This window comes from Drosophila mauritiana, chromosome 3R (genome assembly GCF_004382145.1).
Source record: "Drosophila mauritiana strain mau12 chromosome 3R, ASM438214v1, whole genome shotgun sequence".
NCBI lineage: Eukaryota > Metazoa > Arthropoda > Insecta > Diptera > Drosophilidae > Drosophila > Drosophila mauritiana.
The window spans coordinates 17,222,699-17,240,293 of NC_046670.1; the positions used below are offsets into that span (position 1 = coordinate 17,222,699).

The window sequence follows — 17,595 nt, forward strand, 5'->3', positions numbered from 1 at the left end:
GAATTAAGCGACAGAATGCGAACAATAAGCTGATTTCTTAATGCCCTCACTCATTGTACAGATTTTCTAATAATTTAGTTTTTAAAACAAACGAAAACTCAAACAACAAGTGAACCCAATCATAGCAATTTTAATTGCTAACAAAAAATAGTTTGCCTATTAATGTTTATTGACAGTACTTGCTTTTTTCCTAGATAACACTGCAAATCAAAAGGTTTTCAGAACACGTAAATGGCTCATTTACATTAACGATTCCAACTTCATAATTAATTGCAATTATCCGCAATAGAACCAGTTTGATTAACCGTGTAATGATCATTAGATCAAACTGTTGTAAATAGAGAATAAAATGCTGGATGCACTTTATTAATCTTTACAAACCAAATAGTGACCTGCAACAATTCCATGTAATATATTTGTTAATAAACTAACATCTATTATTCAATTCACAAGATTCGTGCGCTTGGAATTCGATCAGATGAATACCCTTTGTGTGAGTGCAACCAAAAGGTGAGTAGTGCTGGGTTCAATGTGACGGGGGCACCGAACGCCCCTGACTGACAAGTGATCAGCAAACATGAGGGTGGTGGTGGGGGGATTATTCGAGGGGTTCGGGGAAGCGGTGCTGTTGCACCTGAGACAATTATAAACACAAACACAAACAAAGTGCACGAGTGCAGCCACAAAAGGGCGAGCACAAAACGTTGCATGACACGCCAGCGGCAGCGGCAACAATCGACATCAATTGTTGCATGTGATTTGCAAGTTTTCTATTTTGACGTTTTTCTATCTGGGGATGACTGCTACCGAAGGGGGAAAGGGGGGAGTTCGATTTACATACGAGTATTATTGAAATCCGTATAAAAGGCAACAAAGGGAATGAGGCAAAGCCAAAGCCGGACAAACGTCATTCAAGAGTCGCCGTCTCCGCCGACGTCGTCTTCATTTGAATCAATTAAACCAGTTTGGGTCTACGAATGTGGGTATTCATATATGTATGTATTCACGTCTGGGTGTGTTTTGTCGTAGTCGTAGCCACACTCATTAGGTATTCATCTGCCTCCACTGATGCTGCACTTGATTGATCATTCGCCGGGCCAGGCCGCGCCCAAAAGTTGGGTTAAAAAATTCCATGAATTCGATTATATGAAATCAAATTCTCATAGACCTTATTGGATGGACAACCCCCTTTTTCCAGGGCATTAAAAAACCAACATCAAAGGTGCGAAAGGCCGACCGCAGAGGAAAACCAGTCCCAAGCACATGCATCTCATCTCTCTATCGGCTTTTCAGTGTTCAGTCTTCAGTTTTCAGTCCTCAGTTTTCCATCCGATCAAAGAATGCAAGTTTTTCGTTTCCAAATCCAAATCCCCGCAGCCATCGTGTTAATTTTCGGTATCCGAAAACTGGTTTCCCAGATTATAGAACTCCTCCGCCGTCTGGGCACCAAAAAACAACTGGTATTTATAATGTTTTAACGCTTAGTTAGGAAACAAAAAAGAACTAAGAGTGGGGGAAAAGCAAACGTTAAGTTTAAGCCGTATTTAGGAATTTTTATGGAATGTTTCCATTGTCCATGTTCTAAGACGCCTCATCTGTTGTCTGCTCCTCTGCCTTTTCGTTCCAACAAAGAGTCGGACTTCATCGATTCCACTTTTTATTAGCATCGAGACAATCAATTTCCCAGCAGCACTCAAAGCCAGCACTCCCAGATGAATCATTAAAGAACTAAAACTAATAGCCCACTCATATATCATCCAGCTATCATATATCAGAGGAAAGCAAAAGCCAAGTCTCTGATTTATGCGCAATTTCATATGCCACTGCATATTTAATGAGTGCTAACTGAGGGAAAACAACACCGAAACAGACATGCTAATATTCAGTAATAGCTGACTTTTCTTCGCATTTCAGTCAGTTAGTCTGTGTTTGCGCAACAATTATGTGTGGAAATTGCCAGAAGAAAGCAGAACATGCTGCAATGGCAGATATGTAGATACAGATACAGATACGGATGCAGATACAGATACAGATACATCGCGGCCACCTGTTTTCCAAAATACATCGTACATCGCCATGTGGGTTTCATCAATCGAATGAGCAGAGAATTGTTTTCTTCCAGTGCAACTAAAGCGATGGAACTTTGGCTAAGGGAATACTATATCATATCTGCTTATCTGGTGATACTTTAATGGTTATGTAACCGCTGAAAACCCATTGTCACCATTCGAGTTGAAAGCCATGCAAAGTGCAAGTGGGTGGCGCCCATTGAGGAACTTTGGCGACGAGAACCAGCCACAACTGGATCATCTACAAACACAATGGGAATACTAAGGCAATGTGCAGTAATAAGCAATAAATGGAAATAAAGGTCAAGTTTAAGTGGCAACGATGACGAGAGAGAAAAAAACAAAAGAAACATACTGAAATACAAAGCAAAAAAACAGAATCCACAGATGTAATGAAAAGTAAACGAATAGCAGAAATATCAAGTGGGTGGGCGGCTGTGGAAGTTGAAAAACAACTGGGTGAACAAATGTGTAGGCGTTCTATGAATGAATGGATATCTAATAGATAAACTGCAGCCATGTACAGTATGTCAAGAAACTGTTTACACACTGTGAAATATTCAACTTATTCTTTCACACTGTGAAATATTCAACTTATTACACAGTGTGTAAACAGTTTCTTGACATACTGTATATGTATGTAACATATGTAATATGTATGTACATAACATATGTAACTGGAAGCAGGAAAGCCAGAAAGTAAATTAACTTAAGTTTGGGAATGAATAAGCAGACATGAGTCAGGAAATTCCATGGAACTTTGAAGCTAATAAAACATAAAATATTCAAATCTATGATGTTCTAGCAAAAAAGACAGTCAAATACATTATAGTACTACTGATTTTGAATAAACAACATGCGTTAAATATATGTTTTGTTAGGAAAAATGTTAGTTAGCCAGGCTTGACCCCCCCACCCCCTTCGATGCTGTACATATAGTAATTAGCCAAAAACACTGCCCCCTCCCTTCCATTGTAATTTCATTCATTAATTTGTGCCATTGGCTGCCTTCGTCGTCTTCGAAGGGGTTAAGATTCAGCGAACCTCGACCACCAAAGACCAAGTGCCAATTAAAAGCGAAGGGGCGGTGGGCGTGGCCACAATATGGGGCTGTTAATTAAAATTGAAATCAATTGTTTTCAGCCAGCTAACCAACCACCGCAGTTTACGCTTCAACGAGTGCCCCCCTTCGAATGAATTATTTTATGACTCTCTAGATTTCTGTGATATGTACATATGATCCACTTGAGGATCCAAAAATAGCATAGAGTAATCATTTAAGGCGTGATTGAGATTCGCACGAAGCCCTAAATTGTCGACTTTATGCGAAAATGTCGCTAAAAATAGTCAATATCTATCGCTCGAGCTCTAATTGCCTTGGACAACTGACAATGGCTATAACAGAAATCCAATTAAATGCTAGGACACGACGCTTTTCCCTCATCCACGACTTCTCAGTGTTTTTATCAGCCATCATATGTTAAGTGCGTGATCAGATATATATAACTGATATAGCTCACGAGTGACAGGGGCGTAGTTTGCAGGGGGTGCGATGATGGGAAAAGTTGGGTGCATATAATATATAATATGTCTCACTTGCATCTGTGCTAAATTCACAAATATTAATAATTTTACAATATGGTTATAGACTGCATTTGGGCCAAGTAAACAATGTCTGCAATCAAAAGTAAATTAAATAAATACAAATGCTCTGCAAGCAAAACGATCATTCTACAAATACGTCATATCTTTATTATTTAACTTTATAGACCTGAACTGATTTTTATATATCTATATATACTTGTTTATTCCGTACTTTTAACCCCCCTCTGTGCAAACAAGTCGGCTCTCAACTAATTCAGCGCACGGGCAGTGACTTTATCAGGCTGAAGATAGGGGCAATTTCATAGTTTGTTCGGTAATTACGCTTTCAAGTCTTTAAATACATTTCCAGTAATTGTTTAAGCAATTTCAGTTAATGCCCGTCAAGTTGCCACTTGAATTGTTTTTAGCTATTGCGCAATTCGCTAACTTCTTCTTTCACGCGTTGTAAGCCATTCTAATATATTCGGACATTATTTATTAATATTTATATGCCGCATAATCTTTGGATATGTTCAGGTTCTTTTATCTTTTTGCTGGCTGGACTTGGGCAACAATAGAAAGGTGGGAACTTATAAAGTCTGGACAGGTTTTCAGAAGCTCTGAAGAGCTATTTAAGATATTTATTGTTTTATTTTATTGTAATTATACCAAATTGGCATCTCTGCATCATTTTATTGTATTTTTCTCTTAATAAAATAAATTATTAGAAAGAAAACCAGCAAAATCCAAATCCAAAATGGCCACTAGAAAAATGTTAAATTACAAATTCAATGCACATACAGCAAATTGAGGCCTTTGGCCGGCTAAAACGGCAGCAGGCAGCAAACAATTGAAAAACCTTCATGAAAAATTAGCCACGATGAGTGTTTTTTTTTTGTTTTTATTTAGCCGACTCACGAACTAACCAAAACGCTTTTGGCGGCTTTGGGCCGCGTTTCATTCATATGGGCCAAGAGTTTTGGGCCCAAGTTTTGTTTTTCTTTCCATTTTTTTTGGCGCACAAATCAATTGACAGAGTCACGTAATCAGCGCAATCATGGCTAAAAACATTTTGCGGCTTCTTCGTTTTTCAAGCACCTTAAATCAATCAAAATGTCGCACCCAGCCAACTGAATAAAAGGTAAACGTAGACAAAAACAGGTTAATCGAATTATGTTTGGCGAGATGCAAAAACGTTTACCGAGGCCCCAAAAAAAAAAAAAATACTCGGGACCTTGAGCCAATTGATAAATGCATAAGCAAGAGTTCATTCGAAAGGCTTGTTAACTTTCTCATAGTTTTGGTAGTTGCACAACTCAAAGCTAATGGCTTAAAAGTGGTCCAAAGGCAAAGTCAGTGTGTTTTACCTTTATGCTTTACTGCCAATCTGGCAAAAAACAGACACGAATATGAAACGGAATTCATTTGCCAACTTGATTTATCTTCGCTGGCAATAAAAATTCTCAAACATTAGCCAAAACCAAACAAATTGCGTGCCATAAATAAAAAATTAAATACTCGCATGTGCAGCAAAAAAAAAATGATTGACAGACTTGTTCAAGGTTTCGCCTTGCTAACCCACAAAAAACCTGCAGTAAAAAATAAACAGAACACCCGCACAGACCGATAAAAAACATTACCCCAAAAAAAAAAATAATAACATCTAAACCAAAAAAAAAAACCTCGCACAAACAAGTGAAAAAAATGTTCACTCTGTGTGTTTATTCGCTGTCTGCTTAGAAACCAATGAAAAAGGCTTAAACCAGCTGAGATTTATATTTGGGCTACAAATATTTCAGGAATTCCACGTAAATCTCACAAATCTATCTTACTGCTCACTCAACGTCTTCCATAATTTTCCACTTGATCTTGGCCATAACTCTTCCCGGCTTTTTCCATTTTCAATTAGAGCAACATCAAACGGCAATTGCCACATTAAAGCGCGATTAAGGCTATAGAAAAAATTCCCTTTTGTATATAGAGCCAATGTCTTTAACCTTTGCAGCGCCGGAAATTGGTGTAAAACTAGTCTCGCTTTGCTTGTGCTGCGCAGCAAAGCAAAAGCATTTTTGTATCACATTGCAAGGCGTTTTCAGGTTCAAGCCACTTTTGTGGTCAACAACATTTCACCGCGGCAGCAACTTGCAGCAACACTTCCGATAGCAGTTGCCACACTATATGTAGCAACTATAGCTTGTGGCTATGAATGAATTGGGTCCGATCCAATGCGATACGATGCGATCCGAGTCCTAGCTTGAGTCTGAGTCAGAGCTGAGAGCTGACTTTTCCACAAATGAGTTCATAACGTTCAACGGTTCGGGAAGAGAGGAAAACACGAAAAGAGAAAAACTTTCATAATTACAAACAAGGCGGGCTCCTTGCGCTGCACTGACAAAAAATCATCTGTAGTTTATGTTATATTACTACTATTTCATAGGGGAAACTGTGCTTTGCAAGCATGCTTTGCCAGCAAAATCAAACCCAAAATCATCTGTGTGGAATTATTACATACAAGCTGATATCGTCATGTTACTCGTTTATTATTTGCCATTCTGGCTTTAAGCTAATCCAATTTTTCTCAGTGCTGTGGCGTTCAACTCACCGCAGTGACTGTTGTTCGGTGCAAATGTGCGAAGAGTGGTTGCCGCCGACTCTGGTTTGCTTCAGTAGCTGATTATTTAATCGAAATGATTATGTTTTGGCGTTGCCCATTAAATGTAATCATGCAACTAAGTGCAACACACTGCAGCAGCAGCAACATCCCGAGATCCCCGTCTTGTCTTCTCCGATCTCCGATCTCTGATTGTTCATAATTAGCCGTGGCAGGCAGGAAGTATCACAGGCCATGCTGCCGTAGACAAAGCCAGCAATTTGCGTTGTAAAGTGAAATAAAGCAATCAAATGCTCAAATTGTTTGGGAGCCAGCAGCTCCTCCAGTTCCGAAATTGTAGCGCTGCCAACCCCAAATAGTGAAAATAATAAAACATAAACAAAAAAAAAAAATTATAGCAAGTGCAGAGAAAATCAAACAATGACAAATTGCTGGGAATGGCTTTTCTTTTCCATCATTTTCCCCATAATGCTGGGTATGCAGAGAATAATTGTGCGTAATAAAGCTGGCCAACCGCTTCCTCTGTGCAGTGAAAACGCCGACGAAAGATACAAAATCCGGACAGGAAGTCAAGGGAGAAAATTAAAAACAAAATTATTATCCAGCCTTATCTAAAACCTATTTGAAAAGATTTGTTTGGCTGCATTTGTTATACAATGTATATGCATTTGCAACATCTTATATGAAAGTTGCTTTTGCTTTTTTGTTCAGTTTAATTACTCATTCTTCAAGTGCTTGAGTGTATTTGATTTTGACCAATTTTTGACATGTTATTTTGACATAGTTAGCAGTATTTAATATTCGGCTCATTTGCTGCAAACTTATCGCACTTTTTGGCTTATCATTTAATCCCAGACACGCACATCCGCTTTGATAATACGCCGTCAGATGAAATGGTATATTAACAAGTTGCTAAGAGAGATCCATTTCAGTTTATAAAAAGGAGTTTCGCTTTTATGGCATAGTAACACTTTGGATTGGACTGCACGTGCTATTTGGCTAATGGATAGTTGGCCCAAATCGAGGCTCTATCGTTGCCAAATTATCGGCAAAGTCGTACGCTACATAATGCAAAATATTTCCAACACATTGGTCATTTTATCTTGCTCTAGGGCAACTCGGATTTTAGCACAGCTGCCAGCTGCTGGTTTTTTTTCGATAGAAACTCAGCTGTCTCGTGTGATTTTCACTTAATTCTAGCCACTAGCCTAGGGTTCTATAAAAGTCAGTTGAATTTGTCACAACTTAACAGGTTTAAATGCTTTGGCACGGTTCTGAAAATTCCGATGAATTAATGGCAAGACCTAGAAAATACAATTAAATATTTATGGGTTAAAGCGGCGGAATTTCAGCTTAAAACAAATCAATTAATTAAGACGCACGCAAGGTATTTGTACAAATCATACTTAATAAGGTCAAATTGGCAATTGAACAGCAACGCAGCAAAAAAACTGGACGCCAGTTCAAAAACAAGTCGGCTTATAAAAACGTAAAAACAAGCGTATCTTTTATCGCGCTTTATGCAAATTGAGAGGCAAAAAGTTGCCTCAGCCAGCGGACAAAGAGATCGAAGCCAGTTAAATAACAAATTGATAAATATTAATAAGGCCAGAGGGTTATTTGTCGTATTTGTTTTTGCTGCTAGCGTGCGTGCATTGCATTTACGCTTCAGCTATCCGCCAGATAGCTGTGTAGCTGCGTATCTAGCAGATACGAAATGTCATCACTGCCAGTTACAGTTAAGCCAAGTTGGCCATTTGAGCGGGCCTTTTATATGCAAAGCACATGTGTGTGGCATGGAATGTATCCGCCAGATACAAATTGCACTTGCAATCGAGTGTAAACAAAACACAAAGGCGCAAGAAACACGCGTGCGCTCGTAACTCGACTCGAGATACAATCTCGCTTTTTGCCCAGATACATTTGTAGCTGCGCGATTGCCGCAATCTAATATTTATTAAGACACCGTGTGACTTATGCACCGCGATGCCTTGACTTTAGCCCGCCATTCGCCGGGATGCAATTGTCGTGCCCATGTATCTGATGACTCAAATTGGGTCACCAGATAGTGCTCAGATACATGTGTCTCCCGACATTGTTTACCTTTCAGGCAGTTCAGGCAGCTGCCCAGCAGCAGATAAGCGGACAGGTATTAAAACTGATTTTATTACAGCGTTTCGTGCATGATTCACCAGCCACTTTGATTCACTTACACCAAAATTAGAATGAGTAACAAGAGCTGATAAGAAGGTACATACTCCAAGGCAGCCAAAACAAATATATCAATCCATGAAAGACCCTCGTCTGCAACTCGAAGGCTAATTGATTCTAATCCAAATACCGAGCTATCGAATTAATCTACGTACTGATATGAAACATTTGGCATTAGGTTTCTAATTACGCCGCACTCTGGAAATATCTCAAATTACGAAGGATTGTAAAAGAGCCATACTTCAAGGAATACACTCTTCGAGGTGCGAATATTCCCTTATGGTTATGATTTCAGAGGTTTTTCCAAGCAAGTCTTCCTAGGAAAGGCCAATAAAAACTTATCGAAGTAGGAATTTCCAGGGCCGTTCATACTCGAAAGCAAGGCAAAACGCCCCTTATCTGATAAAATCACCTACCTGGTCAGGAATTTCTAGCCTGATTTTTCGAGAGGGGAAAGCCAGCGACTTCACCTTCGAATCGGGGCTTTCCACTCCAATAACTTTGGCCAATGGCTCCCGCCTCAAGCCAATTCCATGGCGATCCGCCCAGAAGGCAATACACAATTAGCAGTAGCCAAGTGGCCAGGTATCCAAGTGGCCAAGTATCCAAGTAGCCAGCAGTAACCTCAATGGCCCCACATGTCTCCTCCACTCGTGTCACTTGGCGGCAACCTTGTGCCGTGGCTCTGGACATATAACTATATCTATATAGCTATATAGCTATATATCTATATGGGTATGTGTACAGCTTATGGGATAAGTGTATGCCGATCGGCGATCGACGGTTTAGCGATCGGTGTTCGTAAGCGACACATAAACCATAATTAAAAGCGCAAAACAGTTGGCCCCAAATCGAAGCCACCGAAAAAACCAGTAAGCAAAACCAAAAATGCGCGCGCGCTTGCGCACTGCGCACCTGTTTTTTTGTTTTTTCTTAACCGTAGTCGTACTACCCCCCCTTATTGGCCATACCCCTGGGATCTACCGCCACCCTCGCCAGTCGAAGTTGGCCAGTTTCATGAAACAATTACGAATACGAGTGCAAACACACTGGCAAAACAAAAACCGATCCGATCCAAAACCGATACGAACCGATACAAAGCGAAACAAGCTGAGGCGAACGGCAAGTTGGCCAAGCTGTTGGCCAAGTTAAGACGAATATTTGGTGGCTACTTTTGGGCCGATCCAGGGGGCGGGGTTCGAGTCCAGCACTACAACTCGCCCCTGCTTGCAACGTTGCTTTTGTTGGGGCATAAACACGGGCACAGTGGATATAGGGTCTAAATAAAACTGGGTAACTAACTTAATATTACAACAGAAACTAAACATTTTTTTTTATACATTATAAGACACAAATGTACAGACATGCCAATTAATATTATTTCTAGCAATTCAAGCTTAATAGCTTGTAGTTTAGTCTGTTTTTCTTGGTTTCTAACATTTGCCCGCTGCTTTGTTTGAAACACAAATCTAATACCATATCTTTCAAGGTGAGAACACTTCAGGAAATGCCTTAAATGAGCGGCTATCGCCAGGGGTTAACTCCTAAGATAGTTTCGCCTTTCGGCCCACAGTGCTGGACAACTGGCCCGGTTTGCCTACGAATGGAGCTGACTCCCTTGTCACCCCACTGCCCCCCCCCCTCCCCTTTTAAATCGCCGCCCCCTTTTCATCCTTTTCATTGAGAGCTGCACGGAAAGAAAATATTTGTAGCATTTAAGCATGAATTGTGTTTCACATTTTCATATCTTTGAAATACATCTTGTTTTCCTTCGAGAAAGTATCTTTTTAAATAGGTAGAAAATTAAATTTTCAAAATTTTTTATTGATTTAAATCTGGCTTTTGGTCAATATATAGCAACTTTTCTTGCTGTGCCTTTCGATCGCTTCGATTTTTGCTCGATCGCTCGCCTTTTTAGCTTTGGCGTAAAATTGCAGAGCGATCTTGTTGTTGTTGTTGTTGTTGTTGCTTTTGCTGCCATTAAGGCAACAACGGCTAAAACACACACACACACACACTGGCGCACGGACAAAGAAACAAACAAACAAATACCAAGTAAGAAACCTGTAGAATTTACAATTACAACAACGGCAAACACAGCGCGCGTATCTGCGTCAATGCTTTTTTTAACGTTTTTCTACTTTGTTCGCTTGCTGGGCGCATTTGCAATTGAAGCGTGGCTCACATAGATACGAAAACACGCACACATGCAGGCGGCTAACCCACTTGCTAGCGCCATCTCGCTCGCACCGAGCGGCTTGGAGTCTGAACGTGTTTTTTATATAACTTTTTTATGCGCATAGTTTTGCTGTTCATAAAAGTTGCTGTTGTTGTTGTTGGGCGCTTGTTTTGTATTTTCTGCATATATCAACTTTTTTGGTGGGAATATTTGGCATTTTGTTTTCTTCATGATTGAGGAATTTTTGTTTTTTAGTTTTTGGTTTTGTTTTTCATGTCTAGAGCTCTGGCAATAAGTAGATGCAAGATTGGAATGAATAAATGCATTTGGCTATGAGTCATATGGGTTCGGGATTGCAAATGGAATTGGTATGGAATGGTATTGGGAAATTTTCAAACAACTAAGGCTTCCAAGAAATGAAAATGGCTAAAACCGAGTCGAGCTGCTCAGTCTTGTATGCCACATTGATAGAGATAAATCATTTTCGAATCTGTTATCTCATTCAATTTAGTGTCAAATTGGAGCTCCATCGATGCGATGCGATGCCATGCGATTCGATTCGAGTTGAATCCCACTCGGCAATCCACTCAACTCTCATGACTTCATTTGGTCTTGTGCAATTTACTGATTATCTCATAATCATTCGCTCGTGTGCTTCAGTTTGCTGGCGCAAAAGAGACTTTTTCTTCGCGGCTTAATGATGCTTGGAAATTAACCAGGGATTACATAAGTAAAATTAAATTAAATCAAAATGGAAATGGAGATGGAAATGGAAATGGCAATGGAAAACGAGCGATGAAAACGAGAAAACAAAAGCGGGCAACAAATTTGATTTTATTAACCTGCGACTGCATTTCAATTTTGGCATTTACAACATTTTCTTGTCGCGTGTGTTGTTTTCGTGCTGATTTATGCCGCTTTTGGCCCAGCCGCCGTTTCCAGTGAAAGTTGAGCGGGTTCAACAGCAAAGCAGCAGAAAACAGCAGCCAAAGGTTGTGTCAATGAACTGCGGTGGCGAATTCCCCAATTCCCCCAATTTGGCTTGCCTAATGTCATGGGCATGCGACTAATCTTTTGTTAACAATTGTGATTTGGCTTATCGATGGAAGGCCTCTCACGTGACTTGGCTATCATGCAATTCCAAATATAGGCAATGATCGGTCAAATAGAATGAGAATTGTATTGGTAACAATAAATAACATTTAGAGCTACTTGAAATCAGCAAATTCATATGTACAAGCCTCTCCAAAAATAACACCAAATATGTATGTACCTATATTAACATTTAGTTTGAAAATGTTAGTTTTTTCATTACAAACCCTTTACAGGAATTCTTAATTATAATTCTTATATATATCTTCATGAATACAATTGTTCAAATGCTCTTTGATACTACATTCCTTGGAATTTGCTGTAAGTGCAACGTAAACAATATTCAAAGAATACCCGGTGGTCCTATTGGGCACTTTGAGCTGCAGAAGTGTAAAAAGGGTTGGTTTTATTGCTCACCTGGTGTTAATTGTTGCGGCAACAGGTAGTTCTTCTGCTGCAGTGGACTGGTGAACTGGACTGCCGATAAGAAGGAGGTCACGCGCAGAGTTTGAGTTTGAGTTTGGGCAATAGCAATATCGAAATGTAATAAACCAAATACCAGAAAGGCAATTACTCGTTCACTTTCGATTCGATCGGAAGATAAGGAATTTTACAGGGGAAAACTCGATGTCAACACGTTTAAACAAAGAACAAACGCACTTATTTTCCGTTTGCGCTCAACAAAAAAACAACAACCGAAATACGAGGATATTATTTTTTCGTTTAGTATTTATATCTACTTTGATTCGTTGTTGTTTTTCACGTTTTATGTGTTTGTTTTTGTCCCGCTTGCTCTTTTTTGGGGCGCCTTTCTCGCTCTTGTCCGCTTTAACCGGTTTTTTGGTTTATGTTTATGCTGCTGCTTCTACTGCTGCCATCGTTGTTGTTGTTGTTCCCCTTGCTCTTGGCTTGGTTAAATGGAAAATATGCTGCAATTGCAGCCAGCAAATTGTCGAATGTTTCTTTGCTACTCGAAACCGATGCCAAAAACTTTAAAAACACCCGCGATGGAGGTAAACAAAAGGGGAAATACTAAACGAAATAAGGCACACACGCAGGCGCAGAAAAGCAAAAAGTGCAGGAATGTTGGGCGCCGAACAGGTGCAACTGATTCACGATTGTTTTCCCACAATCCGCTGTTTATGCTGCGATGCTATAACCCCTCAGTTTTCCGCACTGCGACTTGGGAATTTTCTTTGGCTTGGCGAGCGCTTTCCGCGCGGCGATTCGTTTAATTCGAGCGTGTTGTTTGCGATTGAACACCTGTTGCGCGTTCGATTTTCATAAAACTAACTGAGTGACCGTCGAGCGTTGGTTGCAATAAACCACAGAAAGCGTATCCAACCAAGTCTGGCAGCACTGTTGTGAATGTTTCGTTTTAGACATTTTATAACACTGCACATTAGGCGATTATCCGATTGCACATAAAATATCGACATAAGTTTTTCTTCAAGTAAGTTGTTCTTCTGCCTGCTGTTAAAATATGTTTTTACTTTCATACGCAGCTCATCCAGTTTATGAAATCTAGCTATAGTTTGTCAAACAATATTAGTTTAGATAGCAGCAATCGATAGGCGTTCTCTTAGGTTGAACATCCTATCGCTGTCGTTCCATCACTAATAGACAACAGCAACCATTGTGACGACATTGCTATTTTTGTGTGTTGTGAGTTTCACCACGACGATAAATAATGTCGGACCTTGCTTACTTAGACACGTTGGGCAACAAGGAGCTGCTGGCCAAGTGCCTGGAGCACGGCCTGCCCGGTGTTCCCGTGACGGACAGCACCCGCAGCGTCATCATTCGCCGACTGAAGTCCGTAATCACCGGGGTTCCGCTGAACAAAAGCAAATCTGCAAGTAAGAAAGCGATTCCGAGGCGTGAGACCGTACACGGCAGCCAGGTAACGACGCCCACGTCGGAGCCAGTGCGTCGTACGCCCGGCAAGAGTGCAGGCCGCACAAGCAGCAACAAGATCAGCGAGCAAAGTCGTCGCACAATCGCCTATGGACTAGACAACACCTCGATCTCGGGAAGATCTGTGCAGACTACTACCACGGTGTCGGATATGAGCTCCCAGTCGGAGGACGATGGCTGCTACATGGTGGACTCACCGGGGACTAAATACTCCAAGGACCAACAGCCTAGACGCTATGTTTCTCTAACCAAATCCGGAGTTCTGACCACATCGTACACACGCGAAGTTGACCAGCCGCTGGTCGAACAGGAGGATATACCACGCAGCTACACCTACGAAAGGCCCCATGTGCCAGCCGCCACTCTTCACTCACTTCCCACATACGAGCCACGCATCGAATCCCCGACGTACAGACCAACAGATTTGGGTTTTTCGCGTCCCCTGCTGACCCAAACCAATTTAAACTCGACCAGCTACCAGGAGGCATCTGCATACAATCCAAAACTGTCACCCATTTCGCCAAGAAACACTTTCAGCGGATCCGCTAGGCCTTTTGGTGGCCCAGCGCCAGCTCCAGCACCCATTCGCCAGCGACAGAGTGTTCCAGTAAGTGGATCCAATCTGGCCCGTGGTCGCCTGCTCCAGCCGACCACCGCAGTAAACACTCTATATCCAAAACTAAATCAGTTCTACGATCAGCCGGACAACGCAGGCGAACCCATGGACACGGAGAGCGAGTCCGAAGTCGAGGAAGTACCCATCAGGAGCCAATTCCAAAAGAATCGTTTCTCGCCGCTGGCTAGAAAACCTCTGGTAAGACACCACGATCAGGTTTCGCCCATGGCGCAGTTCCGTGCACTGGCGGTGTCGTTGGATCAAAAATATAATCTCAAATTCTACATAATATTGGTAGTGATAGTGATGCTGGCCACCATGGTGTACGTGGTATTGACACCCAACGCCTGAGAAGCGTTCATATCACGGGACAACATTTGGCTTTGGTTACTCCACGCATTTCAACCACAGACTACAGAGAAGGAATATTTATGCAGACTTTGCACCTTAAGACTACTTTCAATTCCAAACATTTTCAAAAATAACAAATATTCAATTCAAATTGCCAAGTCTTTAATTGCTTGTTCTCGCATATTGTTTCTTTTTATACATAATTAGAAAAATGTACTACATTATAATTATTGTATTGTATTAAATAAACTAATTAAATGTAAGTGCTCAGTGTGTTTTGTTGCGATTTGTGTGTGTTTGTGGTACTCTCTGACAACGGACCATGGGTTTATTTATGCTTTATGCTACTATTTACACGCCATTTAAATGAACAAAACAAACAGTGTAAAATCGTTGAAGGATATCGGGGATCGCGGCTAGGACATCACAAAGCAAATGGCTGCTGGCTGACTAATTGAAGTGGAACTTGAACTGGAACGGCGACCCGTGCTGGAAGTGTCCAAACGGATGTTCGCCATGGAAGCCGCCACGCTGATTGCTCTCAGGATCCAGCGGATCCTCGCCGTTGTCGAACTGGCGACGCTTCTCGGGATCCGTGAGAACCTCCTTGGCTGCGGCAATGTCGATGAACTTCTTCTCGGCCACCTTCTTCTCCTCGTCCCGGAAGTTGTCTGGATGCCATTTTTGCGCCGCCTTCCTGTAGGCCTTCACAATCTCCTGTTTGCTGGCGCTGCGCTTAACGCCTAATATCTTATAGTAATCCCTGCGTTCTGACTGCTTCTGCAGCTTCTTCGCCCTCTGGATGCCTTCTTTCGCGCGGGTGTTGCTCTCCTCCAGGTCGAGAGCTGCTTGGAAGGAGTGTATGGCATCGTCGTACATCTCGGTGCCCAGCAATGCGTCAGCACGATCACAATAGACCTGAGCATCCTTCATAATATCCAGTGCCTCCTTGCACTGCTGCAAAGCCTTGCCGAACTGCTCGTCGCCGGTGTAGCAAGTGCAGAGCACTTTGTGCCCCTCGTACCGGATCATCGTCTCCTCCGGCTCGTTACGCAGCACTGCCTCACCGGCGGCTATGCACTCGGCAAACTGCTTCTCCTCACGCGCCTGCTCAGCGTTCACCAGCTGCTTTTCCACCTTTCGTAGTTTCTTGTAGAAGGGGAAGCAGAGCTTGTGCTCCGGGTCGAACTTCAGGCACTCGCGGATCTCTTTTAAGGCATTTGTGGCGTGGCCAATTGTGTACAGCAGCTGGGCAATCTTGTAGTGACCCTCAGTGCTGTCCTGGGTAAGACGGTTCACCTGTCGCAAGTCAGCAATGGCCGACAGTGGATCATTGATTGCAATGTAGGCATCAGAGCGAGCCTGCCGAAAGGGCACAGCCCACGGCGAGATCTCTAGCAACTGTGTGATCATGGGGATGGCGTTTTGGTGATCACTGTACTGGATCAGCTGCTGCACAAGGACCCATTGCTCCTGGGCGGGTGCCAAGCGGGAGTAGTGCTCCAGCACCAAGCCGTTGTTGGGTTCCTCTAGAAGCACTTGATCAAAGTCCTGGATCGCTTGCTCGTACTCTCCGCTCTTCATGTGCACAACACCCCGCTGGATGCGGGCGGCCGTGAAGTCTGGCTTCAGTTCCAGCACCCTGCTGAAGTCCTGGACGGCAAAGCGCGTCTTGCCCAGCGCCAAATAGACGGTGCCGCGCTTGAAAAGCGTCAGATAGTTGTTGGCATCGCCCTCTGTGAAAATGATAAAGGTTAAATCAATGACGAGGACATAGAAAGGCTGGAATATCCTTGCACAAATGAATGTAGTCCTAAACAAAAGTTTACCAATTTAAATTAATCATAAAATTCAAGACAAAATATACAAGTTTGCTTATCCATTGCGTTTCTATATGGAAATGACTACCGAGTTGACCTTGGCATTTGCAAAAAAATGGCTTACCATAAGATTCTATGATTTCTTTATCAAAAATAAATAAAATCTTTATAAAATATTTTAACTCATTTAAATTCAATGGCAATTTTTGAAACAATGTTATGTAAATTCTCGTGAATTAACGAATATAAATAAAGTGCCATGGATATTCAGATTCTTTCATGTGTAGAAGCCAGTTATATTTACCAACAGCTGCATGGTAGTGCGTCAGTGCATCCGACAGCTGTCCGCGGGCGAGGAACTCCTTGCCCAGCTCCAGATGGTTCTCAATATCGGCCGGACTGGCCGTCGACTCGGCGCCTGAGCGAGAAACAATGACGTGTATTCAGATGCACTCGATGATAAGGATTTGAAGTACGTACCTTCCAGGAAGAGCTCCAGCAGGAGCAGCACCAGGCAGGCGGCCAGTTTCTTCTCGCCGCCGCCGATCATGAGCAGGTCACTCAATGGCAAGGCCATGACGATGGCTACGTGTACTTAGATGCCCCCGCAAAAAACCAGTGTGGGCGTGATTTGGAGTTGATTCCCAATCGACACGCACGTCGAATCTGCTTGGCGTGGCAGCTGCTAATCTCTACGGTCGCACCGCTTCCCCTCCTGTACATCTACTTTCACTGGCGGCTTTATTTTCAGCTCGCTGTTATGGATTTTGCGTCCGTTTTTGGTAAACTTGCGGCGCCGTCTGCGATGATTATTCGGTAATTTCTGACTTGGTCAGCTGATTGTTTTGGTCGTCTGTGTGTTATGGAGTTTAGCTGGTACTCCCTGTGGGCATTTCAGCCACTTCTAGTTCGGAATCGCGACCGCTGTGTACTGAACTTTTCGCTTATAAATATTATAAACTAAAAACTGACGTGTTCACGTTCTCTAGAGATGGGCGAATTTTGGCCGCAGGTAATAAGTCACCGATTGTTCACGCAGTCACGAGTCGCAACTATCGGATGTGGGCGACGGCGGTGCTGGTAGCTTTTGGCTGTTTTCTAGCCTGTTCTAAAGAAAATTTCTAAATTGTTCTAAAGAAAATTAT

At 42.1% G+C, this 17,595-nt stretch overlaps 3 protein-coding genes across 4 annotated transcripts in view; 1 reads left to right on the forward strand and 2 right to left on the reverse strand.

Annotated features, from left to right (window-relative positions):
• LOC117143127 overlaps window positions 1-13,051 on the reverse strand; it is a 33,598-nt gene extending 20,547 nt beyond the window's left edge. For both annotated transcript variants that reach the window (XM_033307617.1, XM_033307616.1), the window contains exon 1: window positions 12,164-13,051. The gene's annotated coding sequence lies outside the window, so the exon portion shown is untranslated. The remainder of the gene's footprint in view (window positions 1-12,163) is intronic.
• A 297-nt stretch (window positions 13,052-13,348) lies between these two features.
• Window positions 13,349-14,893, forward strand: LOC117143588 (LEM domain-containing protein Bocksbeutel). The gene is made up of 2 exons (XM_033308336.1): window positions 13,349-14,477; window positions 14,578-14,893. The coding sequence occupies exons 1-2, from the start codon at window positions 13,437-13,439 to the stop codon at window positions 14,578-14,580; spliced, it is 1,044 nt and encodes a 347-aa protein (XP_033164227.1). The 5' UTR covers window positions 13,349-13,436; the 3' UTR covers window positions 14,581-14,893.
• LOC117143587 (dnaJ homolog subfamily C member 3) lies at window positions 14,776-17,447 on the reverse strand. The gene is made up of 3 exons (XM_033308334.1): window positions 16,931-17,447; window positions 16,755-16,868; window positions 14,776-16,366 (listed from the first exon to the last, which is right to left on the reverse strand). The coding sequence occupies exons 1-3, from the start codon at window positions 17,025-17,027 to the stop codon at window positions 15,081-15,083; spliced, it is 1,497 nt and encodes a 498-aa protein (XP_033164225.1). The 5' UTR covers window positions 17,028-17,447; the 3' UTR covers window positions 14,776-15,080.
• Between the last annotated feature and the right edge of the window lie 148 nt (window positions 17,448-17,595).

Bases quoted from the DNA above. Each gene is read 5' to 3' on its own strand.
- LOC117143588 (XM_033308336.1), top strand. From the start codon at position 13,437: ATGTCGGACCTTGCTTACTTAGACACGTTGGGCAACAAGGAGCTGCTG.
- LOC117143587 (XM_033308334.1), bottom strand. From the start codon at position 17,027: ATGGCCTTGCCATTGAGTGACCTGCTCATGATCGGCGGCGGCGAGAAG. The intron at 16,869-16,930 runs GTACGTACTTCA...TTTCTCGCTCAG, and splicing joins GCTGGAGCTCTTCCTGGAAG to GCGCCGAGTCGACGGCCAGT. The intron at 16,367-16,754 runs GTAAATATAACT...TCATTTTCACAG, and splicing joins GCACTACCATGCAGCTGTTG to AGGGCGATGCCAACAACTAT.